The following is a 27,786-nucleotide window of genomic DNA, read 5'->3' on the forward strand; positions in this document are numbered from 1 at the left end:
TCAGAGGATCAGTTCATCCTCATCATCTTCCTCATCGGTGGAGCGCAGGCTGGGGCCCTGCAGGATGTCAGCCAGCTCCTCTTCCAGCCCCGGGCTGTCCACCAGCTCCAGCTCCTCCAGCTCGCCTTCCGCCCTGGCTGGAGCCAGGGAGAGGGGGGGCTCTGGGGTGGCAGGAGCCACATCTTCTGGCTCTGGGGAGGCAGGAGCCACATCCCCAGTTCCATCCTCAGGCAGGCTCCATCCCTCCGCGGGAGGGAGCGGGCCCCCGGGAGCCTTTCGGGTGGAAGTCGTGCTCCGGAAGCTGGCCAGGGGAGGGCGGAGCTGCACCCCAGCCTTGGTGTGCCCCTCGATGGCCTTCTGCAGCTGGGAGCAGAGGGAAAGGGGGTACAGAATTGGGAAGAGAAAGAAGATGGGACGGTGTGAGAGGAACAGACACAGGAACAGACACATACAATAAAAGGAAGAAGGAATGGGAAAGCCATAGTGGCAAGAAAGATGGATTCTGTGGCGAGATCAAAGACAGAAACAGAAAAGAAAGGGGCATAGCCAGCAGAGCAGTGAATCTCCAGCCCCCTACCCCAGGTCCTCCTTGGGCCCCTTCCTAGTGAGAGACCTTTGGGCCCCCTAAGCCACATCCTATCTCTTCCCTCTTTCCATGGCCCTCCCCATAGAGCATCCCTATGAAACCATGAGTTGTGTTCTGAACCCCAATTCCAAACCCACACCAGCTATGGAAGATCACAAGGGCTACATCTGGGGTAAAGATCTAGGTCCCCTTCAGAGCTTTGCAGCCCTGTCTACTTGCACCCCGATTGCTGCACCCTTCCCTCTCCTCCAATCTCTGCATGAGAAATAGAGAGGAAAATGGGGGGTGTGTGTGTAAAACAATCCCTCCCGCAGCCCCAGCCCCACACCCTTCGCCCACCCCTTCCTCCTGCCTCTCAAATGGGATGTGCTGCTGTTACCTCCTCCAGTGCCAGCACACCCCGGAGCTTCCCCATGCTGGTCACATAGGCGAGGTGGAGGCCGAGGAGCGAGAACAGCGTGTGAATCTGCAGGGAAAGAGAAGCAGGTCAGCGTGCCCAGCGGGCCCCGCGCCTCCCCTGACCTCCCAGCAGCCCTGAGTGGTGGGCAAGGACTAGCCTTGTGCAGCGACGTCTGCTCCACCAGCTGGAAAGGGGACTGGTCAATACAGCAGCAGTCAAAGCAGACGGGCTGGCTCAGCTGCTCCTGCTCCCAGGCCTCAATCTGTCGGGCGGAGGAGAGCAGTCACCCAATACCACGGAGTCCCCTTCAGCCTCCGGTACAAGGCCTTGACCCCAAGCAGCCCTCCTAGCTGGGAATCCTGAAATATGCGACTGAAATGCTCAAGGAACGAGCACAGACCTTCCAGATCACTAAACCACTCCTTTCTTCCCAAGGGACAGCTCCCCCTCTCTCATCAGGCCCCCAAATCAACCTTCAGCCTCAGGCATTGGTGGGATGCTCCCTCCTCCATCCCCCCACAGTGCCCCAAACACTTGTTATTTCCAACCTATCTTTCCAGTCTTTCCCCCCCTCCTGTCATTCCCCCTGCTCCAGTGAAACCCAACTGCTTGCCACTCCTCTCACACGTCTTCTGTGTTGGCCAGGCTGTACTTCCCTTACCTGCCCCCCCTGTACCCACTCTGCTCTCTATTTTTATTTTTATTGAGCTTAGAGAGAGAGGGGAAGGAAGAGGGAGAGAGAGAAACATGGTGAGAGAGAACCATCCAACAGCGGCCTCCTGCACGCCCCCAGCTGGGGATCGAGCCTGCAGCCCAGGCATGTGCTCGGACTGGGAACTGAACTGAGGACCTCTTGGTACATGGGACAGCGCTCAACCAACTGAGCCACACCAGCCAGGGCCCACTTTGCACTCTTGACGCTCCCAGGCGTTGTCCCCTTTTCAATCCCTGCAGCACCTGGCTGGCCTCTCCTTTCCAGAAAAGGCATGGACTCCTTGAGAGCGTTAATGGCATCGATGGCCACCTCTTAGGAAGGTACTAGCACATTTTCCTTCTACACTGTAGATCGTGGAGAATATTTGTTGGATTTAAAGCTCTGAGCTGGGTCACGTGGCGCTTAGTGGATCTGAGCAAAGCCATCTTTTTGTTTTGTTTGGTTTATGACAGAAGCCTTACAACACCAAGGCGAGCTCTGCTCTTGATTTAGATACGATGCTTGAGCCCTCAGGCTTCCATAGAATCCAGGCCGGCTCTGGCTTTCATAAAGGAATCTAACATTTTCTGAAACTCTCCTCCTCCCTGACTGAAGGTTCGCACAGGGACTGACCTGCTCTCACAGAACAGGATGGTGACCACCTCACAGGTATGTCATAGAGACAATTTATTTATGGCAGGCGGCTACCTTGCCAACCCCGGTTTGGCTGGTCCTGCCCCCGGGACCTTCCTATGATCATCAGGCCCTCCCTACTTCCATTTTTGCCTTCCCTTCGGGAACGAAAACGGAGCCTGTACCAAGCACGTCCTCTGTGCCAGACATCATTCCAATTGCAGGAGTGGAGCTGGGCTTTTGACCTTGACTGCTGGTGGCGTTCCAGGTACCCCCAGCTCCTGCCCAAGGGGAGGAGCGTGTCTGCCCTTGAGTTTGAACCTGAAAAAGCTCAGCCCCAGTTACAAACCGGGCCTCTAACTGCGTGTACTGACAGTGTAGCAGAATTAAGTCATAGCAGGGACTTCTGGAGACCTATAACTGGATTCTTTCAATATTCCCGTAGGTGTCATCTTGATACATCTTGTATTGCCACGGGTGTCACCTTGATCTAGTCTGAAAACCACGTTCAAAATAAGCTGAATTCTGACTCCAATTGGACCTCATTCCTCCAAAATGTTAGTGAGTCGAATGGTAGCTGGGAGCTGCCTAACGTCTCCTTCGGGAAAGATATAAACGAAAATGTAGACCTACTGTCTTTTTGTCCCTGGCGGCACTTTATTTTCTGTGGTCATCAAATAGCCTCATTGATCAACTACCTGTTTTTCTCTCTTTGGTGTGTTAACAACAACAACAACAAGGGCATCATTCTTGGTTTTAGCACCCTAGCACGGCACTCCTTAATTGCAGATATGACCCATCTGATTCCTGCTGTGGACAGAGGAATGATTCTTCTCCTGCTGTGATCATCTATTTGACTTTTCCATAAGTCATTTATCAGAAGCATATGTCTTTTGAGGGGTGGCAGGGGGACAGTGAGGTTTCCTTTCTCTCTTGTCACTCCCCAGCCCTCCCTCTAACCCTGGGGTACTTTTAATTTTCAGCACATATTTATTCTGGACGTCCAATAAGATGGTCATTCTAAAATAATATGCCTTATGGTCTTGTCAGCCCAGAGCTCGAGTCTGCATTCTCACGTACCGAGTGGAGGGGCTGCTGATGGATTTTGTCATTTCTGCACACCCTCTAGGGCGTGTCCCCACCACCACTGCTCCCAATCACTGTTCCACGTTCTGTTACTGCTCCCAACCAAGGCCATTTAGTGTGCTAGACTTTCTCGCTCATGGACTTGACAGCTAGCTCTTTTGGGAAACGGGTGTTTTTCCTGAGAGGCAGCACTGTGAACACTTGTCCTCGAGGCTGTGGTTCGGCCCGGCCTTGCTTCCTGGCATCTCCTAGTTGTCCGCGGTCCCAGGGCCCTGATGGGTCAGCAGAGTAACCTCGCCCGGGTGCTGATCTCACCGTCACTGCTCCGGTAATGTTTCTCCACATTAGTTTATGTAAGTGCTGGTGTCCGGGGCTATTTTGCTGCAGGTAAAGCTCAGCCTTCCTGCATAGCCCCTGCGTGTCCACAACGTCCCCAGTGTCTAAAAGACCTGAGGCTCATCTTAGCACCACAGGGCCCATCTACGCTTGGAGACTCCGAGCATCCCTCTTCCAAACGACCATGGGAAGACCATCAGCATCGCCACCTCTGCGCAGCGTGCCCGTCACTGTCTCTCCACAATCACACCTCCCGCCCAGCCTCTCAGATGCTTTCCCGCCTCGGCTCGCATGTTATTCTTACAACAGCACAAAGAAGGGGACAGGAAAGGATGAGCCCTGTCTTCCTTTGACAGAACCACCCGCCCAGGGGCTGTTTCCCTTCCTTACCTCTTCAGGCGACATGGTATCCACTAAATCCGCTGGATCCTGGAGAAGAAAGACAGAGGTCCCAGCTCTTGCCTAAGAGGGCCGCGGCCGCCCGCCTTCCAGCTCCTTGTCCCTTCCATGTGATGGCGCTGCTCCTGGTCTAAGGACCATGGGTTTCTCACTCTTTAAACACAGGTTCCCCCCTGTCCCCCCTCACCTGGCTTGTTTTCTTCTTTGTGGGGCGAGTTTTGCCCAGCAAGCAGCACAACAGAGACTGAAAGATGGAGCGTCTTTGACCTGAGAGGAGGGGGGAGAAGATGGAAACAGAAAGAAAGCAACTGCGAGGAAATAGCCAGGGGCTCCCAAGGGGCCCCCTGACACGAGCCACCATGTAGACACCCTCTCTACTACCCTCCTAAAGCAGCCCTTGTCCCACTCCCTGGGGCAGCAATGCGGAGACCCAGTGAACCCGAGCCCTCTCCCGCCGCCCCCCCTCCGCTCCCGTCTGAGCAGCCCTTAGGCCGAGCCAACTGCATGATGGGAGAATCTTCACCTGCAGGTTCCGGTGCTTCTGGCTGCTGCTTGGGGCTGGGCAGGGGTCCATTGGGCTCTTCAGGGGGCAGCGGAACAGTGGGAAGGGGGTGAGGAGGGGGCAGCTGTAAGAAGCAGAAAAAATTCTCAGTCCCAGAGAAGCGGCCTGCCTTTACCAGCTGGTGTCCTGGCAAATCCCTCTAATTCTGCTCTTCTTCCCCAGTCCAGAACTCCTACGTCCCTTTGAATGGTCATCGCACCGTCACCCGCAGCCTTATCGCCTTCCGTCCTTTGGACCTGGGGGCACTGACCGCTGACTTTCTCAGTGACCAGCATCCCCACTCCTCTTGCTACTCCCCCCCCCCCCAATCTCCCCTGCTCCCGGCCCTTCCCAGCCCAATCACCTCTTGTCTCCCAGAGAGGTCTTCATCTTCACCTTCGTCCACAAAGGCGAAGGACTCGGGGCGGCCCCGGGGTGAGGGGCCCTGGCGCCCGTCCCCCGCCTGCCGGGCCCTCCCGTCAAAAGGCAGCTCTGACAGCTTCCTGGCCAGGTCCTGGGCCTCCCGCAGCCTCCGCTCGGGACACAGGTGGCGCTGGAGGAGGGCTTGGAGCTCGGACCGCTCCACCGAGCCCAGCAGGATCATGGACTCTGGGGGCGATGCAAGCTCAGCCTGAGCACCTGCTCACCACCAGCCCCCCACTCCGCCCGGCTCTGCAGGACGGGGGCAGGGACGGAAAACCAGCGCCCCCACTTTTTTCTTCAGCTTTTACCCTCTCTTCCTAAAAACTCATTTCACAAATCATGCAGGGTTGACCTCACTCAATCCCTTTTATTTCACCCCTTTAGCACTTAGAGGCCCAACTGACAGTACACCAATTGGTGCTAATTTGTACTTATTTTGATATTGCCTGTTTGCGAATAGGTGAACTTGGTATTAAAATAGGCTAATCAACCCTGTCTCCAAAAAAGGAACACACAAAGCCATTCATATAGGCCGAGATATGAGTATACTTTGAAAGAAGTCTATGAGGATGTCTGATGTTTAATTATTTAAAAAGTCTAGGTCCTTCTAGGATATAAACAGCACGCCTACTTTTCCTGGGAAGGTTGAAATTCTGCTACTGTAATTAACATTTTCATTAAGTTTTTTTAAAAAAATATGTTTTTATAGGTTTTTAGAGAGAGAGAGAAACATCAATTGGCTGCCTTTTACATGCCTCCTATTGGGAATCGGGCTGGGGAATCAAACCAGCAACCTCTTGATGCATGGGACAGTGCTCAACCAACCGAGCCACACTGGCCAGGATGACATTTTTATTCAGTTTTAAGGACATAAAATTGCAGCAGTGTTATTGAGGTAAATCTTACTGTTCAGTCTTAGTCGTTATTGTGAAAACCTCGGTGGCTATACCCGTGTCCAGTGAAGAGCCCCTGATGTAGAAGCCACTTAGAAAGCATTTGGAATTTGGGAAAATATTAAAACTAACCTAACTTGAGCAATTTGGATACTCTGATCATCTGAAGTCAGGACTAACAATTTTAATGGCTCCAAATGGCCCGCCATGATTCTTCTCAATGACACTAATTCAAATATTAGGCAAGTATTTATTTAATATCTAGTAAATATCTGCAAGGAGGCAGTCTGACAGAGATCGAAGTTATAGTCTCTACCCTCAAGGACTACCCAGTCTAGGGAGGAAGACCGGACATAGACATATACACCACAGTAGGAAATAACCCAGGGCAGGATTAGTGCCAACGGAGGGCAGAAAGGGTGGCGAAGGAAGTGACGTGAGATCAGAGCTTACCAAAACCATTCACTCCTCTATATGCAAGTTCCATCTGCTCCTCAAGCTGATATTAAAGAGCCGCTATTATTTAGCTAAGTAGCACAGAGAACTATGCAAGGGGCTGTAAGACTTACAACTGAGCTCCATTATTCGTGGATTCCCTATTTGCGAATTCGTCCATTTGTAACCTAAAATCAACACTCACGATGCTTCCCCCGTCATTCACAGACATGTGCAGAGCAGCAAAACATCTGGGTCGCCCCACACACACATTCCTAGCTGAGGCTGAACAAAGTGATGCTATCCCTTCACCTCCCCACCCCAGCCCTCATAGTGCAAACAAGTGTCCTTTTCGTGGTCCATTTACTGCTACGTTTACCACATTTTTGTGTTCTGTGCCGGTCATATGGCTGGTTCAAATTGCCCCCGAGCATAAAGGCTGTGACGGGCCTCGTGGAGAACATAAGTGACTTAGGTAAGCTCTGTCTAGGCGCAGGCTAGCACGCTGTTGGCTGTAAGTTCAACGTGAATGAATTGACACTATCCAGTCAATAAGGCGCCTTTAAAGAGAGACAGGCACAAGACGAGCTTATGCATTGATTAGTGGAGAGACTGTTGTGACCAGAGGCTTGCAGGAACCTAACCTTGTATGTCTTCTAGGAGCACTGGTTCAGTGTGGTGCCCCTGATTCAGTGTCCGTGTGACTTTATAGAGCACAACTACAGTGAATGATGAGAATTGACTGTATTTCTTTACCTGGTTTTTAACTGTCTTGTGCCTGCGTTAGGCCTGTATTTTACCTTCCTCAGGGTGGTCATGTTCCCTGCAGCACAGGCTGGGTGTCCTGCAGCAGAGTGAGCGGCCCCTGCGGACAGGCCGGCACCGCGGTGCCTCGCCCACCTCTACGGAGCCCAAGTTCAGGCCACTGATTCAGCAGTCGGCTTCCTTCCTTCCCACTGACCTTTTGAATCAACCAGTGGTAGAGTCTTGACTGTGGTGGTCTGGAGCAGGGTTTGCAACTCCCCGTATGTGCAAGAAGCGGAAACAAACTTCACGTCGCGTACCATGATGTCTTCAACAAAGATTGTAAATTTGCTATGGAGGGAGAAAGCATGGGGGGGGGAGGTTAGCCCCACCATATGCTTGTCCCTTTGCTGGCCCTTCCTTCCCCCCCTCCATGAGGTTTGCCATTTGGTCATTCCCAATATTTATTAAGTACATGGGAATATAAAAAGACGTCAAAAGCAGTGCTTGCAGACATTGGCCCTACCTTCCATCTCAGCCTCAGAGTCGCCCACCCCCACCCCATCGAAGCTGAACTAATTCCAGCTGGTGCCCCTGACCTGAACTGGTTCCAACCAAGGTCAGGCAAGTAGGGTAGCTTCTTGACCTGGATGATGCTGTCATAGAGGGAGGGCTGCAGGCTCTGAGCTACCATGTTGGCCAAGATAACAGCCACCATCATGGGTAGAATGTGAGCGATCTGACCCGTTAACTCGAAGCAAATCACAGCTGTGGAGACAGTGTGGGACACTGCACCGGTCAGCGCTGCCGCTCCTGGAATGAGACGAGGAATGTCCTGCTGGATTAGAGCTGCAGTTCTTGGCACGCAGGGCTCATGGGACGTGATGAGAGTAACACAGAGTTGGTCAGTGGCAGCACGCCCAAGACAACCATTTGTCAAGAGTAGGAGCGTCACAAGAGTAGGAATTTTATCTAACCTCTTCTCTGATACATTCACTAGCCCCTAGAACACTGTTTGACACTTTGCACTCACTCAACAAATAAGTGAGGGGAAAAAGAGTAGGGGTTAGGATGCCGAACTGTTAGAAAGTCATCATTCTGATCTCATTCCATGACCTCTGGCAAGCTATGAAATCCTTGTGCGTGCCCAATATGCATTTATAAAATGAAGGTAGCGATGTCCTATCCATTCCTGGTTTTTGAAAGTTTGTATCATCTTTAACTGAGCATTTAAAAACCTAGTTACGGCATTCTACTCTGGACCTCAGGTTTTGAGCCAACAATTTATGAGAGAGTAAGGCCATCATCTGATCATTAAAGCTGGTTAGTGCTCCTAGATCTAGGAGAGGCCTGGCCTTACCTGCTATGGGATTTCGGTGAGGAGAGAAAGGAAGGAGGAGGTATAATAATTCTGTGGATTTATATTGGTTACTGTGTTAGACATGGGTTTTGGTTGGACGGGAGAATAGATTTAATGGAAAAACTAAACAGAGATTCATAGAATGTTAGGGCTGTAAAGTATCCCAGAAGTCACTTCTGAAGAAACTAAGGCTCAGAAAGGCAGCTAACTTGTCCATGACCATCCAAGGGACAAGTGGCAGGGATAGGTCCAGAGCCCATGTTTTTTAGCTTAGTCATGTGCTCTTAAGTCCCATCAATACTGGAATATCTGCAAGGTGAAAGTAGCTGGGCCAGTCACCTGCACTGTTGTTTCCATGATTCTTTGGGAGAAACAAAAAATCCTTACCAAACATTCAGACACAGTCCTAGGTGCTCTTATCCCTATTATCTCATTTAATCCCAATAATCTCTTTTCTACATGAAGAAACTAAGTCTCATAGACATTCAATAAATGTCAATGAGAGTCAAAACCAAGGGTTGATTATTTGGATACAAGTAGAATTAAATAGCATTAAATTAAAACCATATTGTATAGGCTCGAATGAAGATGTCATGGGAGAGTTGGAGTGTGGGCATTTGAGGGATTCAATATTTCTTTACAGGAGGGTGGAATGTATCTCACCAATTACTGCGTAGCCCCCAGGAAGGATCTTGTAGATGATGCCATCAAATAAGATACCATCAGGGAATATCATGGCCATGATCTCCCCTACCAGCCTTCCAAATGCAGCTCCTAGAGCAAAGACAAAAGGAAGGAAGGTGTGAAGAGATCCAAGTTCCTTATCCTCTGTATTTTCAGAGCCAATCCCTCCTTGGGTGCTAAGACCAAATGCAAGCCCCCAGCATTCCAGGCCTTTCCTTATTTTCCCAGTACCCTAGATTGCAGCTATCAGTACGATCCCAGGCTCCCCATCAGAACTCACCTAGCACAAATACAGGCATGAAGCCTCCGCAGGGTATGGGCATAGTGGTGGACACGATGGACATCCAGAACTAGGGTAAACAGAGGCATCAGGACACCCTCTCAGCTCTGCCCAACACACACACACACTCAACCCCCTTCCTACTATCCTCCTTCCTGCTTTAAGAGCCGCAGAAATGCTGGATGACTCATGCTCCTGAAAGCCATCATGTCTGCCCCTCTTCCTCTAGAACCAAAACACATGGAGTTCTCAGGCTAAGAGATCACCAAAGACAACACTATGAGAGAGTTCTTCCAGGTGGTTAACCCCAAACCCTCCGGAACAAGGAGTGGGGCCTCAGAGGGCCTCTGTCACTGCCCCCAAAGGGCCCCAGCCCACTGTAGCCTCTTGGCTTCGAATGGTCACCCCAGCAGAACAGCCTGAAACTCTTGAAGCTGAAAGATATCTTTTCCTGGTCAGATTATGTTTCTGAATACAGTCCCTCGTTGGAAGTGGCAGACACCTTAAAGTCTTAGTGAATTACTGTGTTGACTGAGCTTTAATGGAGTTATTTACAAAGCCATTTATAGGGTGAACCTCACAGGGGAAACTGAAGCAACTATCCTGCCTGAGCCATTTCCTGTGACATCAAATCACTTTAAACAAATGATCAAAGAATCAGATCCGTCCTAGCCACACAGGAAGGGCACCTTGAGAGAGCCAGGTGAGTCAGCCAGTGTAATAGGAAGGATCTTCAAGGCCACATTTGGCAGGTAGTATTCCAATAGAAACTGGGATAATTTTAGAAAAAGCAGTTTTGTGCCAAAGAATGCAGAAGAATTGAGAAACAGAGTAAAAAAAGGAGTAGTGCTTGAGCTTTTATGAGACATAGTATGTAAATTAAGCAATAGATTTGCATATCACTTCCAAAATAAGGAAGCCAATCTTGGAAAAAGGTTGGAAACTAACATGGTGAAAGATGGTAGCAACCAAAGATCAGAACTGCCAGGATCAAAATATTTACAATTTAAAAACCGCACCAATTGTATTTTCAAGTATTGGGAAATAAATGTCTTAATTTCCTGAACCTTAGAATTCCCTTGAGCCAGAGCTGACCTCAAGAGGAAGTGGCCAAGGCTCTAAGAAGGTTTCATCCCAGAAACTCTGAGATGAGGCAAAATGCATAGTTCTTCATGTCAGAATATGGCTGTTTAAGACAGTTGAAAACTGAGAAGTTAAATGTATACAGGGAGAGAATAAAGCCTGAGAAGTCCTTGAGTGTAAAGTATGAGTGTATCTTGTTATCTCTGCTTTCTCTCTGTCCTGGAACAGTGCTCAGTAAATGTAGGTAGGATGTAGGTAGGTAGGTAAGTAGGTCACTAGGAAGGAAGGAAGGAAGGAAGGGAGGGAGGGAGGGAGGGAGGAAAGATGAGAGCTTGGTCAAATAGTATTCGTGCAAAACAGAAAACACTTCTCGGAGCTGGTATTTGCTAAAATACCCAACAGGAATGTTCATGGAGAACTTGAGGTTAAAGTACAGATGATCAGACACCATCAGAGGCCACCATTTCAGACTGTCTGGAGACAGAGTTCTCGGCACCTGTAGTTTAAGCTTCTGTTTCATTGATTTTTTATTTTTATTTATTTTTTGAGTGAGAGAGGGAGGGAGAGAGAGAGAGAAACTTTGATGTGAGAGAGAAACATCGATCTGCTGCCTCCCACCCCCCACCCCCGACCGGGGATCAGTCCTGCAACCCCAGGCACGTGCCCTGAACTGGAACCAAACCAGCAACCTTTTGGTGCACAGGCTCACACCCAACCAACTGAGCCACACCGGCTACGGTTAGTTTAAGCTTCTTAAGTGACTCTGATCTGTGCCAGTTTGAGATCCCTTGAACTATCCTGTCCCATATCTTTGGAAGAAGTACATCAGGGATTTGGCAAAGCCATAGGGATTTGTAGGCTCAGAGCAGTCTGAAAGCTTCAGTAATACAGATAATAGGTGGCCGGCAGGTCTGATTTCAGAGGAAGAACTTTAGATTAGCCTCCAAAATGTGCGTAAGAACAGGATCAGGGTCAGAGGACACTGGAGTATCAACTCCTATAGCGTGAAGAATGACACATGAGATTAGCCAAACTTTGAGCTATTAGCACACGAAGGGGAAGGTGCAGAAGCAATGTAAGTGATTTGGAACACAGTGAACTCCCAAGATTTTAAATTCTAGGGAGCTGGGAAACGAGAGAGCCATAATCACAGATTCCACTTTAGTTAGACCTGTCACATGAAGGAGCGATGTTAAGATCAGGCCAAAAAGAATTCCACAGAGCCTTGGGCTGGGCTATGACTCCATGGTACTCGGTAATCATGTTAGACTTACCGAAAGGGAAACTGAGACGTAGTCATTATATTCACACTCATTGTGAAACCTCCTGACTTACAACATAATGACACTTTCCATGTCTTAAGATTGAGGAAGATGGAAGTTCACTTGGTCAACATTATAACCGAGAATCTTATCAGCCTGCACTGGGGCTGCCAGAGGACCACGTAAGTTTTAGATCAGACTGTGGAAAATAGTTCTAGTCACTTTTATATTTTGATTTGGCTATGTAGTCAATTGCCCACACTCCGGAAAAAATAAAGATATGCTTATGTGTCCAATGGTAGGACAGTGAAAAAGGCAGTGATAACTAAGTAACATCGTGGATTTATAGCCAGGAGTGGCTTTATGTTTATAAACATAGAAAATCATAGGCCTGATGCAAACTGTTGGGCTTGAAAAATAGCCCAGGAAGTGTGTGGATTCCTTTTCCTGATACGCCAATGACACAAACATTTTCAAGGATGTAATTCAGTGAGAAATGAATAATAGTGACATACAGTTGAGTCTATATAATCCAGTACATTTCTCAGAATAAATTTTAACCCGTGATGTGATATCCAGATATATACTTGGGAATCCTGGGAGGGGAGGTGACTTGTGGGAGAAATGTTGAAAAACATACAACATTTTGCTTCTCTGAAACATTTCAAAAGCTTGACATTTTAAAAGCATGTATGTCCCCAGCATTACCATATAGCTCAGTCTAGAGATATACCAGAAAAAAAACACTTACTATCATTGAACAATAATTTTTGAGATGCCATCTAAACTTGGACTTGGTTATGGCAGATGGGTTTGTATATCAACAACAATGACAGGAAGCTGAGATTTATAAATTAGAGAAGATGAAGTCTATAAAGAAAGTCCGCCCCCCCAAAAAAAATCCCTAACAAGACAGAGAGTTGTTTTATGATAAAAATGTCAAATATTTTGAAGGCAGGAACAAAAAATTGAATAAAGCTCGTATGCAAAATGCAGAAGCCATAAACTCAGTTAACCCATCTGAAGTGAAATAAGGAAGGGAACATACAAACACGGCTTCTAGAAACCAGAACAAATCCTGAGAGTGTAAGCCACAGAGTTGGAACCTGGTGTGAAGTGCCTGGTATCTCTAATCATAAGACCACTGACAAGTACATCAAATGAGCAGCAACAAACAAAGAAGGAAATTTTAAAAACTGTTTTTCAACCATAAGCATAAGATTTGTCAAAGATCAGTAATCAAGTATTATATACTTGGCACGTAGAAGGTATATAATAGCATTTGTTGAATCAGTGAACAAAGGGACCCACTATGGCTACTACAATATAAGTATTACTTAGTGGCTCATATCCTGGGGAAATACCGATTCATAAAAAGTATCATGAGTAAGTCGATAACAAGGTGTTCAAAAGCATGAAAGTTCAGTGTGGACAGACTCTTAAATGAGAGACCTAATATACAGAAGAAAATGTTGGACTATTTGGGCAAGACATACTATTAGTAATAAGGCAGCCGGGCCTGTGTGGCTCAGTGGTTGAGTATCAGCCCATGAACCAGCAGGTCACTGTTCGATCCCCAGTAGGGCGTGTGCAGGAGGCAGCCGATCAATGACTCTCTCTCATCATTGATGTTTCTATTTCCCTCTCCTTCTCCCTCTGCCTTCCTTTTTTTGAAATAAATAAAAACATATTTAAAAAGTAATAAGGCGCCCGGCCAGGCTTGTCTCAGTGGTTGAGCATCGACCTAGGATCCAAGAGATCGCGGTTTGATTCCTGGTCAGGGCACGTGCCCAGGTTGTGGGCTTGATCCCCAGCAGGGGGCGTGCAGGAGGCAGCCGATCAATGACTCTCTCATCATTGATGTTTCTCTCTCTCTCTCTCTCTCCCTTCCTCCCTCTGAAATCAATAAAGATATATTAAAAAAAAGTAATAAGGCAATCATCAATAAAGAAAATATATGCAATTGGCAATAGTAATAGATGTCACAACCAGGGTGGAAATGAAAATATCTTTGTCTAAGGCAGTAATTGAGATGTCTGTAAATACATGATCCTTGATGGGTAGGTATGAAAAAGAACTGAGATAAAAAGACATCGGCTTTTGTTTCCTAACTGGAGTTAGAAGAAAGTGGTTTGAGAATCGCAAAACCCTTGAAGCCTCACTACCTAACAGAGAATGGCAACATTTATAGAAATTGTTTATAGTCATTAATAAAATTGATTTAAATATTTTGTCTCTTTTCAATTCTAGAAAAGAGATTACGCACTAAACTGGGGGAAATGGGTATGTAAAATCAGGTAAAAATGGATCATCAGGTACACGGAGAATGGGAAGCCTAATTACCTAATATGTGGGGGGCTTTGGTTAATTGGCCTGTGCTTTTCACCCAGTCGTCTATTTTGCTGAACTCGATCTCGCCTTTGTTTATTTGGCTGCGGTGATGTCATAATAATTTAGCGAGTGGAATCTTTGGAAAGGTTGTAAGACTTACGGCAACATCATTAAGTTGCCACGAATGGAACAATTAAGCTACATAATTGTTCTAGATAATCGTTCTAGGTTCACCTACACACACGAGCAGCTTGTGGATGGTCCCCAAGCTAATCCTCGTTCGCCCGGTGAAGTTTCACGCTCTCCTGCCCCGCGCAAAGCCAAGCCTGGGTTCCTGGGCGAAACCGAATGGAAACGTGGGGAGTCAGGCGTGTGGGGGAGGTACCTTCATAACGAAGAACAGTAAAATGATGATGACGACGTTGACCTGGGGGTGGATCCACACGGCTGACCGGCCCAGGCTCGCGGGCTCCCCCACGTGTTTCACCCACGTGTTGTTATCAAACAGGGTGCTGATGGCTTCGCGAGGCATCAGCTGTGAGAGAGGAAACCAAACGGGGCAGTGCTCCAGGGGTGCTCGCTCCCCCCTCTTTCCAGGGAACCGACTCCCAGGCTCACTTTTCGGGGGGTCACATCTGCTCTTTTCTCAGGGACAGAGTCTACCCTTGGCCAAAAGTACATACGCTCAGAAGCCTGAGGGACATCTGCGCTGCCCCCCCTTTCCTCGTGGCCCAGTCTTGCCTTCGTCCCTGTCTTGAGCTCGGTGACCTGACCCCACCCTCAGGCTCCCCGGCAGCTGACCTCTCCGGCCATGAATTGACCCATTCCCGGTGGGAAGGTGAACGAGGCGATGACAAAGGTGACGATTCCAGGGTACAGCAGGCGGCTGAAAGGAAACAGAATGAGCCCTGGGGAGCTGAAGTTCCCCGTGGTCCGCTGTGTTCTTTATACACAGAGCATTCTCTCCGCCAAAAGGCCACCTTTAAAGGGGAAACCGCACCACTCGCCCCCTCCATAGAGCATCAGAGCTTCTGCATTTTATCACAAGCCACCGAAGGGCACTTGAGGCCTTCCTCAAAGATTTAAAAAGAGGAACTAACTGGTGGGGAAACCAGAAAGTAAGCGGGGAGGGCTAAGGAAGGGCAGTGACTCACTGCTTAGCGAGGAACTGGCTGAGGGCCTTGTGCTTTCGGACGCCCAGCATGACTTGGCGATGCAGATACACAAATACAGCTCCCAGGAACCCGCAGCAAATCCTGGGGGCGTCAATTATACAGAAATGAAACCCTCATCCCCGGGCCCTAGCCGTGGGGGAACCAATACCAGCACCTGCCTTCCCTTTCTACCCAGCTTCCCCCAACAATTTACGCTTCACCCGTGCACACCCTGCCTTCTTCTTCCCAGCTTGGGCCCCTTCCAATCCAAAGCCACCCCTGCCCCCAGCTCGCCACTCCCTGGGCAGGTGACCCACTGACCCGATGACAGCAAAGGCCGGCAGTTCCTGCAGGTCAAAGGGGAAGTCCATTCGGAAATTGGTTCTGAAGAGAGCGGTGATGGTGTCTATAGGATGGAGGGGCCAAGGGTGACGGTGGGAGCAACGCAGAAACACAGAGAGGGAACCCAGGGGTCATCAGCTCCGGGATCGACTCCTTCCTCCAAGCCCAACATCTCTTCTAATTTCTCTTTTCCGCGCACTCCCAGGACTCCCCTCCTCCATGGCCCATCTCCTTGTCCTGTATCCTCGGGTCTTGGTCCCACTTCCCATATAAAGCCATCGGCTCCTTTTCTGCCTCCCCGCAGAGCTCCCCTCCGCGCCCCACTCGGAGCCCCCACCCCAGGGCCCGCCGTTACCAGCATCCTTGTTCCACACGGCCAGCACTCGGAACACAAAGGCACTGAACGTGGCTGCAAAGAACCCTCGCCAGTAGTTGTGCACAGCGAAGTAGGTAGAAGTGACCTCGATGCTGAACAGCACCCCTGTAGGGGCGAGAACGTAGGGTCAGAGCAGGCCGACAGTGCAAGTCTCTCTCCCACGCTCCCACCCTGGGGACCCGCGCTGTCCCCGCTCGGTCCATGCTCTCTTGGAGCCCATGCCCTCAACCATATACCTAATCGTGGTAGCAGCATTTTGCAGGCCAGTGACGTGGTTCAATAAGATACAGAGAGGGCAAACCATGAGGGTGGGGTGGCCATGCTCTCTCCACCCCTGAGAAAGGGTTGGGTGAGCTTCACAGCATCAGATGGCCACAGGGGTTTAAGGGTCACTGGGAATTTTCTGAAGAAAAGTTATGAGGGAGAAATCGTCCACAGCGGGGGCTCACCAGGGTTGCCAAGCAGAACTCCAGATTACAGGGACTCTCCGTAACATCCCACCCATCTTTCCTCCCTCCTCCCATGTACCATGTACCTTAGAGCAACTTTATGAGGAAGAAATAAGAAAAATAAATAGGCAAGGTCTTCACAAAAACTGGCAGTGCTCAATATTCCAAGAAAAGAAAGTAGCCTGGCTGGCGTGGCTCAGTGGTTGAGCATCGACCTAGGATCCAAGAGATCCTGGTTCAATTCCCGGTCAGGGCACATGCCCAGGCTGTGGGCTCGATCCCTTTAGGGGCGTGCAGGAGGCAGCCGATCAATGACTCTCTCTCATTATTGATGTTTCTGTCTCTTTCTCTCCCTCTCCCTTCCTCTCTCTGAAATCAATAAAGATATACTATAAAAAATAAAATAAAGTAGAGGATTCGTCCACTTTTTAAAAAAATTAATAACTTGACTTAAAGGACCAAGACAAGGGGAAAAACTAAGAGGCTAGAAGAAGTTAAAAATAATTGTGCTTACAGAGGATGGCTGAGGTAGAAGGAAAGAGAATTAATCGTCCTAAGTAGTACTATTTCTGAGAGCAGACTCTGGAGCAGAAAATTAAGAGGTGGATACATAGAAAAATAGCAAGGGTTGGTAAGGACCAAGTCAGGAGCACTAATGAGAGCACATTCAGGCGACATGGAGAAAATGATCTTTAAACATATTAAGTATAAGGGAGTGGACTTTGATTAGATGCAAAGTAAAACTCAATAACAAAATTACCTAAAACCTAGCTAAGCCTCACCTTTATCTAAAACAAAGAAGGGAACCAGGGAAATGTGGCCCACAGTTAGACAAATGCAGAAGGGGCCTCGCCCCAAGAAAGACCATGAAATAGGTGAGGCTGGTCTCCTCCTTTCTCTCCACGGCGACCAATGGTTGATGTCCTATAAAGACAAACCCCCCCACACCTGCTTCCCTCTTCAGGTGGCATCTCACATCCTAGCCAGTTTCTTCCCCCTGTTCTACCTTCAAAGCCCCATCCCTTGAATCCCTCAGGACCCGTGCCCCTCTCTGCCAGTGGTGGAAGAGTCAGTAAGTCGCTTGCACCAGGAGGAAGGTGGTCTGATGGTTACTCCCTGGTGGAGTGGCCACAGCATTTTGGCAGAGGGCTCCTAGAGGTCCGCTCAAATGGCACCTTCTCTGGGAAGCCGCCCCCCATCTCCCTCCTCAGGTGGAAACAGTCCCTCCCTCACCTGGTTCTCTCAGGGTTTTGAACTATCAGCACCACGGGCAGATGCAGTCACTAGTTTACATCTCTGAGCTTCCTCTAGGACTGAAAGTGCCTTGGACCCCAACACCTAATGCAGTGCCTGGTACATAATCAGGGCTCAGTACCTGTTCTATGGATGAACAGAAGGGGGGAGGGAGGGCAGGGGAGGGCAGACGGAAGGAAGAAAAAGGACAGAAGAGAAAGGCATGGGTGGAATTTCAGCAAACTGAGTGAGGGAATGGGGAATCTGGGGCAGTCAGAGCTTTGCCAACCACCCTTCTGCCCTGCTCCTCAAATCACATCAGGTAAGGCAGCTGCCTTCTTGCCCTAAAAGGGGCATTCGACACAGTAGAGAATCAGGTGGAGAAGGCCTCTCTCCTTTACCAGTAACAGAACCAGCATGGGCTTTGATTTGTCTGGGTATAAATTCTCCAACTTAAGAATATTTTACAACAGTTTCTTAAAATCCTAGGCTGGATTTTCTTTCCCACGATGTGGTTCTGGGACGCTTCCCCTAACCGTCTGTCACTGCAGACTCAGGAATGAGAGCTAATTTTAATATTAGCCTGAGCCAGACACAAAATGCGCTACGGAAAGGAAACAAGGCAGTAAAAACACAAACAGCCTTCTGGAAACGCTCTGATCTCTTAGGTTCTGTGACATCCCTCTCTTTCCCTACCCTGGATGCTCCTCTTGTGTCTCCTCTCCCGACCAGGGCCTTGGCTTTGGTCTCCTTTTTTATTTTTTCAATCCTGACCCGAGGACATTTTTTCCATTGCTTTTCAGAGAGAGTGGAAAGGAGAGAGAGAGAAAAAAAAACCCAGAGATGTGAGAGAGACACATCGATTGATTGCCTTCTGCTTGCACCCCAACCGGGGCTGGGAATCAAACTTGCATCTGACGGCACGTGCCCTTGGAAGAGTCGAACCCAGGACCCTTCCGTCCACGAGCCAATGCTCTAACCCCGGAGCCAAACTGTCTAGGGCTTGGTCTCCTACTCTTGCTACTCACAGATACACTTTGTCTCTCAAGTTCATTTATGCCCATAGACTCAACCAGCACCTACAGGCTCCCGGTTAACAAAGCTATGGTTTCAGCCCAGTTCCCGAGCTTCAGGCTTCCCGACCTGGCTGCCTATTTGATATCACTTGGATATGCCACAGGAACTTCAAATTCCACACATGCAAAGTGAAAATGACCATCTCCCCGGACCTGTTTTCCTTCCTGCATTCCCCACCTTGGTTGCCACCGTTGGCCACCCAGTTTCCTTGTTGTAAACTTGAGAGTTAGCCTAGATTCCTCCTTCTGTCTTATCCTTCGTATCCGCACATAAAATCAACCACCGGGTCGCATGAATTTTACTTCTTATAGCCCATTTATACCATCTTCGTCTCTGTCTCTTCCGCCTCTGCCCAGTTCAGCCTCTCGTCACCTAGCATCACGACAGTGACAGTCGTCTTCCTGTTCATCTTGGATGAAACCTGTTAACCCACAGGCCAGTTCTAGCCTGCACACATATGTCAGAGGGACTGGATCGCCCTGCAGAGCTGGCCAAGTCACTTCCCTGTTCGAAATTCTTCCATGGCTCCCTTCACTCGGGACAGCATTTCCCAAAGTCAAGTCCTTTTGATGCTATGAGCCCCGTGAGAAGGTCCTTGCAGATGGGATTCCATGGGGTTGCCAGGCTCCCGGGAGGGGGGGTTGGGGGACTGGGTGGAAAAGGGGAAGGGGTTAAGAAGTACAGGTTGGCAGTTATAGAACAGTCTTGGGGATGTGAAATACAGCATAGAGAACATAGTGAATAATATTGTAATGACTACATATGGTGCCAGGTGGGTACTAGACTTATGGGGGGGAGGGGGGAATCACTTCATAAGTTATATAAATGTCTAACCACTATGCTGAACATCTGAAACAAATATAACATTGAATTTTAACTGTAATTGAAACATAAAAAATGTTAAGAAAAGTAAATTTAAAAAGGGATTCCGTGGGAAATGCTGAAGTCGAGCCACATTTTGGATATTCATGCTGCATGTCAGCATAGCAAACATTCTGGTGATTTTTCCAGTTTAAAAAACACAGCATTTTCCAGCGTATTTGACCTCAGAACCCCCTTTACACGTTCCATCTATTAACACTATGAACGTTGTGTTCTGTAAAAACACATCTGGGCAAATTCTAGCCTAGGGGATAAATAAAACCCACTTTCTTGTGCAAGGCCTACAAGGACCTGCATGAGTTAGCCCCCGTTTACCAGTCCAGACTCGTTTCCCATCGTTCCTCCCCCTGCACCTTCTGGCAATACTCACCGACTGCCATTTCAGCCCCCAGAGCTTGACTTTGCAATGCTGTTGCTTCTGTCCAGAATACCCTGTCCCCACTGTCTCCCTTAAGTGTCAGACCAAACACCATCTCCTTTGTAAAGCTCCATTGCCAATCCCCCAACCCCTCCCACGCGGCTGAGCAGAAGGTGCCCCCTGTATGGGCCCAGGCTGCCATGGAGACACTTCTGTGAGCGATGCCCTGCCTGCCCGTCTACCCTTTCAAGGTGAGCTCCTTGAGAGCACAGGACCCAGCCCAGTGCCCAGAGCACATGGAACGGAAGCAAAAAGCTGTCTGTCATTTTGGTAGAATGTTGAAGTCTATTTCTTTCATCGGTGTAAGCCTGTAAAAAATTAACAGCTGACTAGACAGTGAATACATTATCTTAATACTCATTTTTTCTTTCAGAGTTAGACTATGTTCATGAAATGAAACCAGCCAAGTAATGTTATCTGCAAGTCCACGTGATATTTGCCACTTCATACAAACATTCTGAAAACGGCACCTTCACTTTTCAATGCTGAACCTTTTCTTGTGTCAAGAGCCACATTTTGTTGGTTTATTTCTGTGGGCTTTAGAGCTACATTTTGTCTGGAACTTTCCTATGGTCTTTCCCATCCTCTACATAGGGCTGAGAAAAACCGTCTTCATTCCTCGCAGAAATTCCAAGTTTATGTAGAAGATTCAGATTCTCTTCACTTTAAAAGAATCTTACTTTTAAAAAAACTTTTTTTTTTTTTTTACCTGTCTAAAAATCTTCCTTAGATCTTCTGGATTTGTGAGGCAAAAGAGTAAATAAAGGCAAAAGTGGGTATAAACGTTAAGCGTGAAATTTAGCGTGTGCAGAAATTCCAGCACACTGCCCTGCACGGATGGGTCCAGTGACTCTGCTGACAAGAGCTGACAAGAGCAGGGCAAGCAGGGTGCCAGCTGAGGCGTCTGCTGCCCTCACCTCTTGCGCCCACTGGCACGGTGTCAGACAAGGGAACACGATACATTTTCATTAACTCTGAACGCTGATCCATATATCATTCCTGGGCCAGGCCGTTTTAGCCACCGGAAGACTCCTCTATGGAAGGCCTGATGGCATTTTCGTCATTGAAAAGCCACCTGTAACGGCTGGTACGTTCAGGAAGCATGTGCATTTCCTGCAACTTTGTTTTTCCAATTGTCAACTTGGTGTCCTTTCTGTCACCGGCGAATCCAATGACTGCTCGGCATAATCCCTGGCCTGTGGGTCTGGTTACAACGGATACTGGTGAGTAAACAAACACATACACCTGCTTTCTCTGACCATGCCTACTTGTTACTCACCCCAGACAAGGAAAGTAGCCTGTTCTCTCCTCTCTCCCCTATAGTCTCAGCCTCCTGCAGCTCTGGGCAGGAACACGCGTCCAATGCTCAGAACTCTGCCTGCACACAGTAGATGCTCACTAAAACTTAGCTATTCTTGTTATACGCTTGTTTTAACTAGCAATACTCGTATTTTGGACGCTGACCACTGCTTGGGGAGCAGGGTCAGGCACGCGGACCGGTGTAGGAGGGATGAGTCACTTGCCTCCAAGTGGGGTCCCAAAGCAACAGCCGACGCCCACGGCACAGCCCACCGTCAGCATATCCGTGTAATAGTACGGCTGCTACTAGGGGACAGACAGACCAAGAGCGAGAAGGGAGGGGCGAGGAAGGGAAGGGGGGCAGAGAGAGGAGAGGAGAACAAACAAGGGTGGGAATAAGGCAGGAGGAGAGGCTTAAGTCACGGGGAATCATAGTGGTCCCATGGCCCCCCCGCAATGCCCAGGCCGAGACAGGAAGTGGCCTCATGGCGCAAGGCCCAAAACACAGAAAATGAAATAAAAGTTAGGTAAATACATGGTGAGCGGGGAAGCCAATTAGTGATCGCCAGAGAGAGGCTGGAGGTGGGGACAGGCAGGGAGAGGAGTGTCAACAGCAAGAGAGACAGGAGAGGACTTCAGACAACGGCACTAGCAATCAGGCCTGCATGACACAGCGCCGGCCTCGAAGGAACACACAGACCTTCGGTAGAAAAGTGTGGGTGCCTGGAGACCAGGGGCTGCGGGCCCACCCGCCAGTCCGTTCAGCCAGCACCCACGTCCACCCCAAAGCTCTGGCAGCCACCCAGGCCCCCCTTCCAAGTCATGCTCAGGACACAGGTGGGGAGGAAGAGGGACTTGCCTCCGACAGGGGCTGCAAAGCAGCATCCCACGCCCGTGGCGCAGGCCGACACCGCGAAGTCAAGCTGCTCAGGCACGGTCTGCAACAGAGAAGCGCGCGGGACAAGGGGGGCAGGGCGCTGGGGGGCGGGCGGTCATAGGAGAGCCGGGGTGGGGAACCAGGAACCACAGAGGGACAGGGGCGGCACAGGAGGGGACCGGGGAGGGACACTGACACGGGGGGCGGTGGACTGGCAGGTTTGCAGGGAGCGGGCCATGTGCAGGCTCTGAGGCGGGGGTGCAGAGCAAGAAGGAGGGGACGTTACTGGACAGACACGAGCTAAACAGAGGCGTCAGGTGGCGAGGACAGGCGGTGGGGGGGGGGTGGGGAACAGGGGAGCCTGGATTAGCGCCGAGCCCCGTTTCAGCATCAAGGCCAGCCCGGAGCGAAGGCAGCCCTCCTGCCACCCTGAACACACACCGCCCGCCCTCATTTGACTTTCCCAGCCTTACCTCGTACACCCCCGAGAACACGGACATGAACTTGCTGAGGACAGCGGCACAGATGCTGGCGATGTGGACGAAGGGGCCCTGGGAGAGAGACGGGGAGGGGTCAGGAGCAGGGGTCCCGGAGGGGGCTCCGTAGCATCCACTCACTAGCATGCATTGCTCCAGGCGCTGTGCCAGGTGCTGGAAACCCAGGTGTGAGTGGCAGGGAGTTCTGCCCTCGTGGAGCTTCATCCCAGAGAGGGAGGTGAGATGCTGGCGTGTTGACATTTCAGAAACTTCTAAGGGCCAGGGAGAAATTGAGGGAGGGCAAGGGGACAGAGAGAGATGGAATAGACAGCCGGGGGCGCAGCAGGTGCAGGAGCCCTGAGAGGGGGACAAGCTTGCGTGGTGGAGGGACAGGAAGAAGGCCTTGTCACCCCGAAACAGTGAGTGAGGAGCAGCCTGAGGGGACAGAACAGGGACAGAGGGGAGCCAGGTCACCACAGGCCTCCGAGGCCCAGCGAAAACTTCGGGTTTTATTTTAAGAATGGAAAGCCATTGGGAGTTCTCGGGCAGAGGTCAGACATCACTGATTCCACTTTGAAAAGACGACTCTGGCTGCCGTGTGGATTATCGACTGGAGCAGGACACGAGTGCGCATGAGCATAACCTTGAAGCAAGCACAGCCTCTCTCCAGGTCTCGGTTTCCGCATATTAAAACAAGGGCATTGGGCGAGTGTCGCTCAGGCAGTGGTCTTCAAGTGGGGAAGATTCCCCCCACCCAGGGGACGTTTGACAATGTCTGGGGACGTCCTGGTTGTCACAACTGGGGGCTGCTATTGGCATCGAGGGGGTAGAGGCCAGGGATGCTGCTAAACGTCCTACTACGCACAGGATGGCCTCCCAGGACCAATATTATCCAGCCCAAAGCGTCAACAGTGCCCAGGTTGGGAGACTGCTCTGAGGCCCTCCCAGCTCTGACGCTTCTGTTACTCTGCCCCAGGACGGGGACCTCCCCATGTATTCCCGCCCCTCCTCCACCCCGTCTCCCCTTGTCCTCTTGGGCCTGGCTCCCGTCCCCGTCCCGTGTCCACGCCTGCCCCCAGAGCCGCCCTCTGCCCAGCTCGCACCTCAGGGACTGCCACCTACCTCCTTCCCCACAGGGATGCCACTGCCCAGCCCCGCAGTCAGGGCCACGACCTTGGCTACGAAGGCCTTGAGGGTGAGATATTCCTTCAAGACAACCCCCCGAAGTATTGTCTTCATCTCAGGGATCCCAGAGCCTAGAGGGGTCGCGAAATGATTGTGTGCGGGTTCAAGCTGGAGGTTACAGGGGTCCTGGGGGGGGGGCAGGGGGGGGGGGCAGGGGCTGTGAGTGGGGCGGGAGGAGGGAGGAAGTGGGGCGGGAGGTCAGGAAGGATGGGGCAGTTCTCACCGACCGCCTGGGGAGAGATGAGGTGGCAGAAGAGGGCACTGAACAGGATCAGGACGAGCGGGAAGGTGACCCAGACGAGGAACTGCAGAGGCAGGCTGGGCTGCACCTGGGAGTAGGTCCACTTGTAGGCTGCAGGGAAGGCCCGCGCTCAGCCCCGCGCCCACGGCGGTGCAGCCACCCCACCCGGTCCAGGCCCGCAGGGAGGAGCAGGGTCCCTGGGGCTGTCCCGCCGAATCTCGCGAGATGCCGCTATAAACCCGCGTGGCTGGAGATGCCCTGTCCCGTTCCAGCTCCCAGCGCTCCTAGGAGCTGGGGTCTCTGCGCAGACCACACCGGAGCTGGGACTGCGGCCACCACATGACAGGCCCCGGGGGTGACCGGCCACCCCGGTTTGCCCAGAACCGAGGTGCTCCTGGGTCTCAGGATGTTCGGTGCTCAATCGCAGGAAAGTCCTGGGAAAACTGGGGTGAGTATCAGAGGGGCTGGTGGCAGGTGGAAGGGGCAGGAGAGACGGGTCTGGGTCTGGTCTGGTCTGGTCTTGCCCTGGGCCTGATCTCCTCTGTGCAATGCCCCCTTCCACCACACACCCAGCGTATCCTAGGTAGAAACTAGGCACGGGGAGAGGCCGAGTGGCCAGGGCCAGGTGACACCTACCCTGGAGGGTTTTGGCGCTAACGTAATCCATGCACCAGCTAACCAGAGCCATCAGCAGTCCCAGGAGCACCAGGAAGATCCAGTCTTCCCCCAACTTCCTTCTCACCACGCGCCCCAGGCGGTACACACAGTCTAGGAAGAGAAAGGGTTAAGAAGGGTGGTGACTTGCCACTGCTCAGCCCAGGACTGAGGCCCAGAGGGGAGGTCTTTTACGTCTTGTCTCAGTCACTGAGGGTCTGGTGTATGGGTCTCATTCACTGAGTCTCTCTTCACTCCTCTGCCAGCTGCTGCCCCGCCCCTGCCCCTTCCAGGCACTAACGTGGTTCCCTACTGGATCCTTGAATTCCCTTCTAAAACCCATTTCTTGGGGCTGAGCGGGACAGAAAGTGGGGAAAAGGCAAGCGAGAAGGAAGCGGGGAGAGATGCCTCTCCTTAATGCTGGGAGGAGGGCTTTGGGGTGCACTCGGGGAGGCAGAGCAGGGATATACGCAATGGGACACCCAAGTTATTGTCCTAAGGCCTGTCGCTCCTCCTGTTCCAGATTCCTTTCCTTCTCAGTCCCCATCACCTTGACATTTAGAATAGTGGTCCTCATCTGTGCTGTCCATGGTCGCCCTGGAGCCCATCTTCTTGAGCATCCCCGCGTCCTGCTCCTTGTCTGAGAATTGCTCTTTGCGGTGGCCATAAATCTGGACAGAGGAGAATGGGAAATGTCTGTCTTGCGGAAAAGTTAGCGGAATAGACAGAGGGAAGCACATAGGCCCGCAGGAGCAGACAAACAAACAGCCTTTAAAATCCTGGGTGTTGAGGTCCTCGCGTAGGGTCACTCCACCGGTGCTCCCTGCCCTCAGCTCCCCACTCCCACCCACATATTCCCTACTTGTCACCCTTGTCTGTCCCTCTCACCCTCTCTCCATCTGTGCTCATCTTGGTCCATAGCAGCCTTCATCAAGAGGCCAGTTTCTACTCTGACGTAGAGCTAGGACTGTGCATCTGTCAATTAGTAGTTTTTCGTGTCACTCTGCTTGCTGTATCTCAGCCTGTCCCTCTAATATCCCCAGACCCTCCCCCTACCCGACTTCCCTCCTAGGAATCCTCACGCGGATGGGTAAGGATAGGCCAGCAGGTGACTCTTGCTTGCACTGTGCCTTGGTGTGTCTGGCCTTACTGGAGGCCCCTCAGATGCTCGGCCAAGCTTAGAGAACACCCACCCCTCCCTCCCTGGGGTGCACAGTCCTGAGAAGACAAGCCAATCCACTTCTTCCCAGAGCAGGGTAATTAGATGCTCCCCCAAATGTCTAGAGGGCAGAGGAACCCCTCAGGTCTGGTAGCCCTCGGCTCTCATCCCCAGGTAGCCTGCCCCACTCCCACCGCGCTAACTCCCTCCTCTGGGGCCAGGTCAGGCCGGGCCATGCTGCTGGTTCTGGGAGAGCCTGGGTGGAAGAGATCTGATTTCACAATATGAGCAGCGGAGTCGAAGCGGGAGTAGTGGGCAGGCACGCACAAATTGCCCTGCTCGTGGCTGTTCCATCTTCTGGAAGGAGGTTAGTGATCGAGGGAGGTAGTGTTTCTGTCCACGCCCCACGTGGGACACAGCGAGAAGACACTACCTACCAGTGGCGCTCAGTGCACACCCTTCCACAGACTGTCTCACTCCCTTGGGTCCCAGGTTGGTGGAGATGAAAAAGACGGGTGCTCCATACCAAACCTGGGAACACTGAAGGAGCCAGATCTGTGGGGGCTGGTGCAGGGCTAAGCACCACAGCAGAGCAGCACTGGGGAGGGGGCTGCGGCTGGGCTTGGCTGAGGTGGCGGATGCCGCCTGGGGGGTGCTGCGTGTGGGTGAGGGTGTGAGGGAGCTCTCTCGTGCACAGACGTGGGCTCCTGGGCCAGTCTCTCGTGTGGCTTATGTAAGCAGGATCTCGTCATGCATATGTGGCTTTGCTGTCCCCATAGGGTTCCTGAGATCTGCTGGGAGAGGTTATATAAAAGGACTTGTTTCTACTGAGCTGGGCCCAGGCCTTTGCAGGATCGTCATATTTTGAACACATTGCCATGTAATTTTTAAGCTAAAAAAAATAACCCTGCTCCTTCGTTTCACCCAATTCCTAATTTCCCCCAATCTGTCTCACCACCGGCTCCTCCAACCCACCGCCCCTCCCCTTAGGACTTTACCTGTGTGGGGTGGGAGTTGGGCCGGGCCCCTGCATCCCTCCGGGGCCTGTGCTGGAGGCCCCCATTCTCCGAGGGCAGTCCGTAGCTGGTGCAGTGTTCGAAGGGCATGTACTGGTACTGGGGGGCAGTACCCCACCAGGTTTTTTCCCCTCCACGCCGCTGGGACTCAGATGGCTTCATGCTCCCTCCCCTAGCCAGGCCTTGGCCTGCTTGCCCCAGTCCAACCCCCAGGACAGCTCCTTAAGCCTGTCCTCTTGTCTGTCCCCAAGGCGTCTGGGGCAGCATGCCCACCCCCAGCTATTTATAGCCATCTCTCCATCACATGACCCCCCCACTGCCACATCTGATCTGCTTGGGGTCGAAGCAGGTGTGAGAGCAGTGTGGGGGAGGGGTTGGGGTGAGAACCTGAGGGACAGCCCCACAGGGAATTCCCTCAGCTGGGCAGCAGCCCTGGCCCCCTCCTTAGTCACTAGGAGGCTTCCAGCCCCAAGCCACTGGTCCCTCTATAAATATTGCCCAGACCAGGACGGAATAGTGCTTAGCATGGTCTCAAACCTGTGTGCTCCCAGAGCATGTTCAACCTACACCATCCTAGTGTCTCATCTCTGTTCAGCACGGGGGAGGCGAGGCTGCGGTGCTGGACCGAGTGATTCCAAGGTCTGCAAACCCTGGGGAGTAACTCACCCGGGGGAGTAGCTGGTGCCTCTCTGCCATCTTTCCCTGCTGGGTTGTCCCCAGCTCCGTATCTTCCCAAGGTCTAGTCCTCACTGCCCGACCGCCTCTCCCAACCCATCCA

The 27,786-nt window shown here is 51.2% G+C and overlaps 1 protein-coding gene across 2 annotated transcripts; it reads right to left on the reverse strand.

Moving 5' to 3' along the window:
* Positions 1-27,170, reverse strand: CLCN1 (chloride voltage-gated channel 1). Of its 2 annotated transcripts, XM_087821364.1 has the most exons (24): positions 26,991-27,170; positions 25,384-25,504; positions 24,816-24,947; positions 24,162-24,290; positions 23,876-24,009; positions 22,751-22,828; positions 21,625-21,703; positions 16,022-16,147; positions 15,646-15,730; positions 15,325-15,426; positions 14,972-15,056; positions 14,556-14,705; positions 9,495-9,564; positions 9,194-9,304; positions 7,770-7,983; positions 7,388-7,521; positions 5,040-5,284; positions 4,933-4,941; positions 4,658-4,760; positions 4,322-4,401; positions 4,126-4,164; positions 1,144-1,248; positions 966-1,052; positions 1-363 (listed from the first exon to the last, which is right to left on the reverse strand). In XM_087821364.1, exons 1-24 carry the CDS (start codon positions 27,168-27,170, stop codon positions 1-3), a joined length of 2,961 nt encoding a protein of 986 aa, XP_087677490.1. The 2 variants fall into 2 exon arrangements, with proteins under 2 accessions (XP_087677490.1, XP_087677491.1); XM_087821365.1 differs by lacking the exon at positions 4,933-4,941.
* Positions 27,171-27,786: the final 616 nt, after the last annotated feature.

Source organism: Miniopterus natalensis, chromosome 10 (assembly GCF_054644295.1).
Source record: "Miniopterus natalensis isolate mMinNat1 chromosome 10, mMinNat1.hap1, whole genome shotgun sequence".
Lineage (NCBI taxonomy): Eukaryota > Metazoa > Chordata > Mammalia > Chiroptera > Miniopteridae > Miniopterus > Miniopterus natalensis.